The following is an 11,254-nucleotide window of genomic DNA, read 5'->3' on the forward strand; positions in this document are numbered from 1 at the left end:
CCAGGTGGACTTTTCTCGGGCTTGGCCAGCTGCAAGTCGGGGCTCCGCTTCGTGCCCTGGCCCAGTGCATCCCAAGCTGGCCTGCTTACCCTCACCCTGATGACGTTGACCTCCACGAGCAGCAGCATCCCGTACAGGACCACCAGCAGCCCCGTGAGGCAGAAGCGCAGCTGCGAGAAGCTGATGGCATGGTGGTAAAACTTGACAAACTTGATGGTCTTGGTGACGAAGGCCAGGATCCAGTAGATGAGCAGAGCTGGACAGGAGAGCAGAGGAGGGGCGTGTGCACATATGAGTGTGCACGTTCACGTGTGTGCAAGCATGAGGGAGAAGACAGAGAAGGCTGTGCCCGGGAGGTGGGTGTGTGTGCACATTTCTGACAAGGGGTGCATGCGTGTGACTGCACCAGAGAGCGTCCCTTTGAGATGGTGCACATGTGTTATAGGGTCCTTCACCCTATCAGGACCTCCTAAATCAAACTGGCCAGACAACTCTCCCTTAAACAAAGAGTAATCAGAAGAACAGGAAAATTATTTCTTGAATTTGACTAAGGCTCGGGCCACGTGCTAAGGAAGCACTTAAACACATCACCTCATTTATTCCTCACAGTAACTTTGCAGGGGAGAACCGTCATCACCCCCACCCTATCAGACAAAGGACCTGAGGCTCAGAAAGGCTGGGGACTGGCTGGAGGGTCAGGTAAGTGGCAGAGCTGGGCTAGGCTAAAAGCAGAGCCCAGGCACGCAAGCTCCGGGCTCTAGTGACTTCCCAAACTGGGGAAGTCTTACTGCTCATTTATTTTACAGATGAGGAAGCTGAGGCTCAGAGAAAGGCGCATGCTGCCGGGTCTGGCAGAGAAAGGGTGAGCAACATATGAAAAGTGTTCAGCATGGTGAGCCCGGCATGTGACGGGTGCTTTGGGTATCAGCAGATGATACTTTCATTATCTCTGGATTTCTGATTTGGGGAGACATAAACATCAGAAGCCATCAGTGGATTCTGTTCTAAATTCTTGCCCCTCCCCCTAATCTGCCAACAAAGCACAGTCAGCTTACAACAGCAAAAGCCAGCAACGCCCAGTTATGTCACCCTTGGGTGGGGGATACTCTAGTACCACGGCCCTGCCCGCCCAGCTTCTAGAGCCACATGCAGAAAGACCCGCGAGGACCCACGGAGAATGAAGCCCACCTGCACCCAGGGATGCCAGGCCATCTCTCGGGGACAGCAGCTGGCATCAGCCCAGACTGGCTCTGGGCTGGGAAGCAGGTCAAGACGTTGGTCCCACCATATGGCCAGGGCAGAGCACGCCCAGAGGGGCTGATGCCAGTGCGGGCATTAGGACAGTGGGGCAGAAGCAGTGATGTCCCCCCGTTTGGCCTGGTGTCCAGGTCACAGGAACCCACAGCTGGACCCCATCCCCCTTCCTGCGAGCCTGCTCTCTCCGCAGATCCTTTCCCAGGAATCAGAGCCTCTCTTGTCCTTAGTGAGGACCACTGGCTGGAACCACGATTTAAAGTGTGTCTCACGTGGTCTTGCCACAGCTGTGCTCCGATTTCACCTTCCTAACAGCCCTGTGACTGGGGCAGGGTTTACTCCTTTCCAGGGGAGGAAACTGAGGCTCAGAGAGCCCCGGCGTCCTGTGCCAGCTCACGGAGAGGGTCAGTGCTGGACTCAGAGGTGCTTCCCACAGTCCCGCCCGGCAGTGCTGAGCCCACAGCCTGTTCCCAGACACAGCGGCACTCACTGCTCGCCTGGGAGAAGAGGGGAAATGGCAGAGAGAGACACAGGCTGCCGCTGGTGAGCTCCACGCTGTGGGCTCCCTGGGCCTCTCCCTCTCCCCTCTTCCCTGAGCCCAGCACCCAGCCCGTAACCACGTTCTGTCACGTTCTGCCGACTTTCCTCCTAACTATGTTGGATCCACCCACTGCTCTCCACCCCCGAGACACCCGAGTCCAGACCACCACAGTGTCGCCTACGGGCCACCTCAAGAGCCTTCTCAACCCCACAGCCACAAAGCAATAAATCTGGTCACCTCTAAAACCTCTCAGTGCCCTCCTGTTTGCAGCCATGCTATGCACAATAGTCAAAGAAATGGAAGCAGCCCTGAGGCCCACTGGCGGATGAATGGATGACAAGACGTGCCCTACCCAGGCAGTGGGACATTATTTAGCCTTTGAAAGAGAGGGAATTCTGTCATGTGCTTCCACATGGGTGGACCTGGAGGAGCTACTGAGTGAAATAATCCCATCACCAGAGGACAAAGAATGTATAACTTCAGGTGGATGAGGCCCCTGCCACAGTCAAACTCGGAGACAGAAAGCAGAATGCTGGTGGCCAGGTGCTGAGGTGAGGGAGGAAGGGGGAGTATGGTTTACGTTCTGGAGGTGGACGCTGGTCAGGGCAGCAAAACAGCATGAGCGTATTTAACGCCACACAACTGTACACTTCAGAGTGGCTACAATGAGCTGGGAGGTCAAAAAAACAAACTGCTTACCTACGTTAAAAAATAAGTGGTTAAACTGGTAAATTTTATGTTCTGTATATGGTACCACATAGACATACACACCCTCAAAAACCCAAACTTCTCTCAGTGGGCATAATTTCTCTCTTGGCATAAATGCCAGTGTCAGTGGTGTGGTCTTTGAGGACCTCCTCAGTGTGCACCCTACCTACAGCTCCCTCTGCTCTCTTTGCTCAAGTTACTCTTTTCCTTCACATTTGCTAACACGCTTGGTTCCTCCTGCCCCAGGGCCTTTGCACATGCTGTTGCTGCTCCCTGAAGCACTCCTCTCCCTTCTCCCAGTTCCAGTTCTCAGCTCAAACACGTCTCTCTCATAGAGTATTTCCTTCTCTGGAGCCTAGAATTATGGTTCTTTTGTGAAACACTGTACGATATGTCATTGTCATCTTTCTGTAAGACTCCAGGCCCACGATCAGCCTTTAGTCCTCTCGGGTGCTGGCTCTTTCCCTAGGACACATGGCCCTCTCTGTCCCTCCAGCTCAGAGGCGCACTCCCTCCATTTTCCTCTGTTCTGGAATTTCTGCCTCTGTACAGCCCCTTGTCATGGGGAGCTGAACTCCAACAAGGGCAGTGAAGGGAGAAAGTCCTTGTTCCTTTAAAAATAAAGGGCGAATCCACACATGGGTGATGGTTTGCGCTCAGCAAGAGAACACGACATGCTCGCTGAAGCACAAGGAAACAAGCTCCTCTCCTGCTGACCGCACTTCCAGGGGCACCAGGCAGCTGGGCCCTGGGGGTTAAGGAGGGGTTCTCTGAAGATAAGAGGCTGCTCCCGAAATGCCAGGGGGAGCTCTCCAAAGTCTGTAGCTAAGATCTCCCCTCGACCCTGACCTGCTGCTCCAGCCCCCATCTGTACTCACTCTGGGGTCCTGGGGTCAGGCAGGGGGTCTCCTGGGTGATTCTGATGGAGTTGGACCCTCTCCCTTACACAGGAAGGTGGGCCTGTGAGTAGGACACCCTGACACACGACATGGCAAGGTCTCTGGCTCAGCACAGTGCTCCAGACTCTGGGTGCAGAAATTCTAAAACTCAGTGTGACTCCTGACACACGGTGTACACACAGCCTAGGTGCCAGGTGTGTGTGTCCTGCCTGAGCCACGCAGACTGCAGCCCACACACACCGGCAAGCCTGCGGTTTATACCTTTGCGTGCCAGGACCCTTAGGCACGCAGCCCGCTTGGATGCCGGGTTCCACTGTGCCCCTTGACTCACTGGGTGGACCAGGTTGAGTCACCTAATCTCTGAGCCTCAGCTTTCTGGTCTTTTAAAGGAGAAAAAGCAATGGGACCTCCCTCACAGGGTTGTTACAGGATGAAATGAGTTAATAATACACTCAGGCCGGAGTGAGCCACATAGTTAGTGCTGAGTGAACGTTTGCTGGCATTATTTTTAGCCTCTGAGTTCCACACTCGTGCGTGTAACGCAGGGCGGATGCGGCGAAGAAGGGAGATGATGCAGGTGGGGAGCGCTGTGCAGAGCCTGGTCCACAGCGCAGGCTCGGTGAAGCCAGCAGTCATCACTGTTGTTTCTGCCTGGGACCCAGCATAAGGGGTCAGGAACTGCAAAGGGGCACCCGCTCCTGAGCCGCACACTGCAGGCTCGGGCTCTGGTGTGGGGCCTGTCTCTTCCCTCTCCAGGTGACCACAGCCTGGCTCCCCCTTTAGATGTCATCCTGCTCTGCCCTCCCCAAACGCCCAACTCATTCATAACCCCGGAGCTGGCCGTCTCTGCCACCTCTCACCCGGATGTGCCCTGAATACCAGATTTGACCTCTACCCCAGCTCTGTCCCTGAGGCGGCTCAGGGCTCAGCGCTGACAGCTTCCCGGGGCTCAGGCCCACAGCCTGGGCATCTCCCTTGCTGCCTGCTGGCCCCCAACCGAACCTCCTGCCACTCTTTCCCCTGCTCCCTAGGCTCCGCCACGCCGGCCTTCCTTCCTGCGAAGTCTGTTCCTAAGGAAGCTTCTGCATTTGCGGTTCCCTGCACAGAACACACTCTCCCCAACTCCTGCATGGCCACGCTTACCAGAGAGCCTCCCCGACCCCCTCTCACCCCCTTCTTCACACATCACCACCTATTTCTTCATCTGTGACCTCTGCCTGCCTCCTCCACTTCATGAAACTTCATGAAGACATGGATCTTTTTTTTTCATTTTTGAACTTCTACCACCTGGAACAGTGCCCGGCACAATATAAGTCCTCAAAAGATGTCATCTGAAGGAACCAGTCAGGGCACCTCTTCGCCCCTCCCTCTCCCCTTCCCCTACCGATCAGCAGCTTGGGGAAGTTGGAGGTCTCGATGTTGTGATAGTAGACCACAGAGGTGACAGCAGCCATGAACGCCATCCCGGCCGGCATGTACAGGTGCAGGTGGCGGGACTCAGTCACCCTAAGACGCGGGGAGAGAGAAGGACAGAGCGGATGTAGATGTGGGGAGTGCCTCGTGTTCCTCACTCAGCACACCGCGGGTCTTAAGGCACACCCGCAGCTCCGTTTACTATCCTGGCACCTCTGCCCAGCCCAGACGCGAACATGCCACGAACTCGGGGGCCTACAAGTCCAAGACCCGGATGCTCTGAGGGCTTGGTGTTGAGGCTCTCCCTGGGTTTTTGCTTGCTGAACATGTCATCAGGAAGTCAGTTTTGACAACGGCCGCTGGAAAGCCGGCATCACTTCTCTGGGAGTGAGCCCAGCTGGGTCCCCGTCCCCGGGCAGTGCAGGTGCTGGTGCCCCAGAGCTCACTTACCGACAGCCCCACTGAACACGAGCAGCATGGGCCAGCCGTGCACTGTAACAACCCTGCTGAGAGTCGTCATTTACTGAGCACTTACTGCGTTAGCACTGTTCTAAGCAGTTGACATACATTAACTCGCTTGCTCTTCGTACATAGAACACCAATCATGGATGTCTCCCCCATGTTGTGGTTGTGGAAACTGAGGCAGCATAACACATCTAAGATCACTGCTTTTGTCTCCTTCCTAGGGGTGGGGATGGGGCGATGCACACAGCTTACGCTGTCCTCACTTTCACTCCCACAGGCGTCTCCGCTGGCAGGACTCTGGCCTGACGAGGAGGCCCTTGGGAGCTAGAGCTTCCCCAGACCTCATCTTTACGACTGACGAGAAGAGTCACCTTAGCTCACCCTGACTGGTCCTTCCCATGGTTCCCTTATGCAGAGAGCAAAACCCTCACGGTTCAGCAGGGCACAAAAGGCGCAGGAGACATGGCCTCCAGCCACTTTGCCGGCTCTGTCTGGCCTGCTCTTCCTGCTCCGGCCGTGTTGGAAGCCTCTGTTTCCAGAGGGCCTGTCTCAGCCTCTGTCTTGGTGCTGCTCTTGCTCGCACTGCTCTTTAATCCAACACACCAAGGACCCTGCCCAGGAGGAGCTAACAGTACAGAGAGGGCCACCATGCCCAGAGCTACTGTCTGACTGTGCAGTAAAGGAAAGGGGTGCTGCAGACAGACAGAAGGCTGAGGGGACTGGCCACCAGGGAAAGCCTCACAGAGGAGGCAGAACCAGGCTGGACTTTGAAGGATGAGTAGGAGTTCGACAGAGAAGGAGGAGGGACATGTGGAGAAGAGTGCTGCACTGAAGGCTTTGGCAGGGCCAAGGTGCGGGAGTGGAGGCAGCGTGGGCCGTTCATCAAGTAACATCCTCCCATTTCTCCTGATGGAAGAACCACACGCTTGCTCACTGGTGGTTTATTCTCAGAGCTAGGGGATGGATGGTGAGGGGTCTAAGCAGCGGAGCAATGCCATCCCTCTTTGCCACTAGCTGGTCTGACCACAGAACCCAATCTGTAAGGAAGGGACATGTGGGGAGTATGCTGTCTTCACCTCTGCCCTTCCTTCCTAAGTGATACCCAGGGTGGCACGGCCACTTTGGAGCACGGGGAAGACCTGGCTGACGGCTGACACATGGAATGGTACAGCGAGACAGGAGGAGGCTGGGTCCTGCTTGACACCATTCAGTCTCCAACCTAACCAGAAAAGATACTGTCTAGGCTTCTTGTTAAATGAGACCATAAATGTCGATCTCTAAGTCTCTATTAGTAGATATTCTCAGGCAAAGGTCTTCAAACTCATCCCAGAAGTATGAAAGGAACAGGAGTAGAGAGTCGTCAGTCACCAGTGAGGACACTGGGGAAAACTAGCACTGTACAGGGGCCTTCAGAACTCTTTGCTCTCTACCCCTTGAAATAATTCTGAAAAGATTTTATATACTCTCACACAGTGCAAAGTTGGCACACAACATGTTACATCATGTGTTTAAATAATTATTTTTATAATAAAAGGTAAAATACTAAAAATGTTATAATGTAAAGTAAGTTCAGGATTATCCATATTGGAATAATATTTCATGAAATGGTTTATTATAATAGATTTCAGTTGTTTTGCTGAATGATACACTAAATTAGGTAAGAAAGTAAGTAAAAGAGCCAGGTGTGGTGGTGCACGCTTGTAATCCCAGCACTTTGGAGTCTGAGGCGGGAGGATCGTTGCGAATTCAAGACCAGCCTGGGCTACAAAGTGAGCTCAAGGCCATCCTGAATTGCATAGCGAGACCCTGTCTCAAAAGGACAAAAGAAAAAAAAAAGGAAATTAAGTAAAAGTTTTATATACAGACTTTATCCAGTATGTAGTGATTTGGGGAAGCATTCTAGCTTCTATCCATCCATCCATCCATCTATCCATCCATCCCTTCCTTATAATTCTGTGCCATGTTGGTTTTGAATCCAGAACATCTTGCACAAAAATAATACCCTAAGAAAGGCAGGAAGCCCTATGGGTTTAAGATGCTTCAATTAGTCACACAAATGAAAATTTCCCTAAACCAAACCCAGGCTTGAAGACCACTGCCTTAATTATCTGCCACCCACATCTGTCTCCTAAGTTTCCAGGCAGATTTGAAAGCCAGGTTGGGGTGCACAATGTGTGCCACAGGGCAGGATCTGTGACTTCTCTTCTCTGTCCTTTTCCCACGCTCCTCCTTCCACCTGCCTACGCAGAGGTGTGGACACATAAAGGCTGCTGACGAAGGCCCAGCCCAGACACTGACCTGTGCCCTGGTGAGGGATGGTTATCTGCAGTGAGCTGGTTTGGGGTGCAAGTGCAGCCACACACATGAAGGACTGCTGACAGCCTGCAGTTAGGAGTCTCCAACCGAGCCCTTCCACTTTCCCATGGAAAGACAGCACCTGCCCAAGGCTCTGCCACTTCGGGCTCTGCATCCAGACCATTCTCTAATTTCATCCTCCATGGCTGCCTTCTGATATTGAAGGCTGGGTGACTTGTAAAGGCCCAGTAGCTGGTACAGAGCAGAAGTGCTGGAAGACTCAGGTCTTCCTTCTTCACGGGCAAGGTGTCCTCTGTCACCTCAGCTAGTTTTTGTTTGTCTGTCTTTTTGAAACACGGTCTTGCTCTGCAGTTCAGGCTGGCCTTGAGCTCACTTTGTAGCCCAGGCTGGTCTCAAACTCACAACGATCCTCCTGCTTCAGCCTCCTGAGTGCTGGGATTACAGGCGTGCGCCACCACACGCTGCTCCCCAGCTAGTTTAAATCCCATGTACTCTTGGCTGAAGGCTCCCAAGGCACGCCTCTCCTTGGTACCATATGTGCTGCTTTGGAGGGGATGCTGGGGGTGTGAAGCAGACTTGCATCTGCTAGTTAGGCAGCAGTGTGTCCTCTGGGCTTCTTGCTGGCCTGAGGGACTATGGTCGTCAGGAGGAGCTGCTGCCTAGGGCAAGCAGTTATCACAAAGATCACTGCAGAAGCCAGGGGAGTAGGAGAGTGACAGTGTGTGTCAGGGGATCCCATCCCCCTGAGACCAGCTGCAGGAACCAGGCAGGAGTGGAGCCTGGGCCCGGGCTGATTCCAGCTCTGAGGGGCTGGGCCTTAAATACTGAGACTGAATTCCCAGTCTGTGCACCGTCTCTGCGCCCAGGCACTCACCCTCCTTTCTGTCCCTCACTGCTGCCGAGCCATTTCCACCTGCAGTTATCCCTCACCTGGACCACAGCGATCTCCTCCCACCTCCAGCCTCTCCCTGTGGCCAACTGCCTTCACCTGAAGTGCCGCATTGCTCACGTCTCAGCCACACGTGACATCTGGGTTTCAAAGCTCTGCCCAAGACGCCCCAGCCCTGTTTCCAAGCTCAGCCTCACGGCTCCCCTGTGAGGGATTACTGCTGCGGCCCTGCCGCACAATTCCCCACGGACCCCACCGCTACCTGCTCTGCTCCCTCTGCTCCATTCCTCTGCCTGTCAGAACCCTGGGCATCCTTCAGGCTCAGCTCCAAAGCCCCTCCAGCTATGGGGCCTCCCCAACCCTGCCTCCTCTCTCCTCCTAGAATATCTGCTTGTAACAGGAGTTTATTTATTCTCCTAAGGACTTGACAAATTTGTACTGTGAATACAAAGACAAATGAGACCCAGGTTCTAACCTCCAGGCCTTCTTGACTCAGGAGACAGTTCTGCAAATAGGTACAAACTTTAACAGCCAGTTTCATCTGTGCCACAGCAGAGGTGTGAGGCGCAGATGTAAGGCCCAGAGAAATGGGGGAGGGGGAGCCTTTAGGGACGAACTGCAGGCAGTGGGCTTCACTGCCCAGCGACCCAGGGGTGTTATCTTGCAAACAACTGAGAACCAAGGAAGGGTCTTAAGCAAGAGGAAGTGATATGCTTAGCCCTCTCTCTGCCCAAGAAGGCAACTGGAGCAGTTTGTGGGAGAGGCCTGGAATTCTGGCATTATTTACTTTATGACCTTTCACCTTAGAGGTCAGCAAATAAAGTAGGTACCTGTATAGGAGCAGGCTGTGCTGGTCCCCCCGTCCCAGGAGAGTCAGGACATTCTAATACAGTAGGTACTTGCATTATTTCACTGGGGCTTGACATGCAGATCTGTGTTCCCTCTGCCCTCCAGGGCTTCGGGCAGGGCTCGGGTCTCACATGGATCTACTGCCTGGCATAAATATCCTGGTTCAGTTTATACCAGGGGACAAGTTGGTGGATTTAATAGCAAATGACACTGGCTTGTGGAAGGCAGGTAAGCCAGGGTCTTTCCAGAAGCATCCAGGAGCAATCTGCTCCCCGGAGTCCTCATTCACTTACCCATCAGACAGGATGCCCTCAGCGATCTCACACACCAGGACGAAGAGCAGCATGAAGGTCAGGATCCAGCGCAGGTTGTGGCCAGGGAAGTGGAGCCATGTGCTGTGGTGGATGTGCACCTTGGAGCTCTGGCTGCCCCATCCTGCACAGAGAGAAAAAGGTAAAGGTAGGGGCCTGGACCACCTGGAGGAGGCTGCAGGGACAGACCCTCGCCCCGATGCTTGGGCATTGGGTCCGGGGTGGGGGCTCCTACACATGTGCATGAGGATCCCCAAGGCTGGTACGCATGAAATGAACATCGGGCTGGTCCTATACTGGTGCACATTTTATATACCTGGCACCTCTGGTGTGACAGGTCATCAATAAACCATTTAGCCGAGAACAGGAGTGTGTCAATACTTTTAAATTTTAGATGCGCATGTGTGTATTGCATGTTCCTTTCCTATTTCTGTCTAGTCCTTTATCTTTGTCAATAAGTAGCAATTTGCTTCTGCAGTAAGTTCCTTTTAATTTTGTGACCACCTTTGCTCTTCCCCAAAGCTGCATGTAAATTTTATGATTTGCTAATTTTTTCAATTAGAATAAAGGAACACGTTTTGGACAGGCAGGGTTCACCCTCCGTACTAACAGGGCAGACTAGCTTGGGAGTTCAAGGTCTTGAGAGATGAAGGGGACCCGAGTGAAAACGCACTCACGACAGTGGCGCCCGACTTTGCAGACCACTTTCAAGCAAGCACATGGGGGGCGCCGGGTCGCTGCGTCCGCGAGCGGCGCGGAGAAGTTGCACTCGGGAGACGCGCGCCCCATGGGGTACTGGGAAGCGGGATTCCCGACCCCAGCTCCGTCTCTCCTCCCCCAGGGCGCGGGGCCCCCGAGTGTCAGAGGCTACCGATCACCACCGAGCCCGGTCGAAGGCGGCACAGGAGCTCGAGGGGCCTCCACCCGCCTCCCAAGCTCATCCTGTCCCAGTCCCAGGCCCAGCTGCAGCGACAAGGAGCGAGCCCTGGGGGAGGGGTGACCCGGCTCCAGCCGCTGCGCCACTGAGGGTGCGGCCGACCCCTCCCGACCTTCCCGGCGGGTGTGGGGACCTCCCCTTTCCCCTCTCTCCATCCCCGCGGTGGCAAAACTTGGGACCCCTTGGGTGGGGAACGCGTTGGCGCGGGTACAGCCGCACCCCAGAGTGAAGCGATGAGCCGGAGAGCCAGTGCCGGGACCCGCGGGCCGGCAGACCCCGGGGCAGGGGACCCCAGCAGGGGCGCGAGCCGCGGTCCGGGGCGGCGGGGCGGACGCGGGCGGTGAGGAGCGCGCCGCCGCGTCCCCCTCCGCCTCCCCATCCCTGGGCTCCGCGCCCCTCCTCCGCCGCTCGCGCGCTCACCGATGAAGAGGATAGGGAAGGTGATGAAGAGCAGGAAGACGTGCGGCACCACGTTGAGCGCGTCCACGAAGCAGCCGTTGTTGAGGACGCCCTGGTCCACCCGGTAGGCGGCCGAGTGGTTCTCGCTGCCGCAGAAGGCCAGGGGCATGGCGACGCGGCGCGGGCTCCGCGGGCTCCAGCTCGGACTCCGCCGGCTCCGCGCCTCCCGTGCCTCGGTCCCTGCGCCGTGCCCGCCTTAGGCCCCCGCCCCCC

General features: G+C 55.1%; 1 protein-coding gene across 4 annotated transcripts in view; it reads right to left on the minus strand.

Annotated features, from left to right (window-relative positions):
* The window catches only part of Abcc8 (ATP-binding cassette, sub-family C (CFTR/MRP), member 8), a 72,786-nt gene extending 61,557 nt beyond the window's left edge, over positions 1 to 11,229 (minus strand). For all 4 annotated transcript variants that reach the window (XM_013512093.1, XM_013512092.1, XM_005380386.2 and 1 more), the window contains exons 1-4: positions 11,003 to 11,229; positions 9,628 to 9,769; positions 4,787 to 4,908; positions 90 to 256 (exon numbers count right to left, since the gene is read on the minus strand). In XM_013512093.1, the coding sequence (XP_013367547.1) occupies positions 90 to 256; positions 4,787 to 4,908; positions 9,628 to 9,769; positions 11,003 to 11,150 (579 nt within the window). In that variant the 5' untranslated portion in view covers positions 11,151 to 11,229. The remainder of the gene's footprint in view (positions 1 to 89; positions 257 to 4,786; positions 4,909 to 9,627; positions 9,770 to 11,002) is intronic.
* Positions 11,230 to 11,254: the final 25 nt, after the last annotated feature.

The sequence above is a fragment of the Chinchilla lanigera genome, unplaced genomic scaffold (assembly GCF_000276665.1).
Source record: "Chinchilla lanigera isolate Chin_1 unplaced genomic scaffold, ChiLan1.0 scaffold00013, whole genome shotgun sequence".
NCBI classification, from domain to species: domain Eukaryota; kingdom Metazoa; phylum Chordata; class Mammalia; order Rodentia; family Chinchillidae; genus Chinchilla; species Chinchilla lanigera.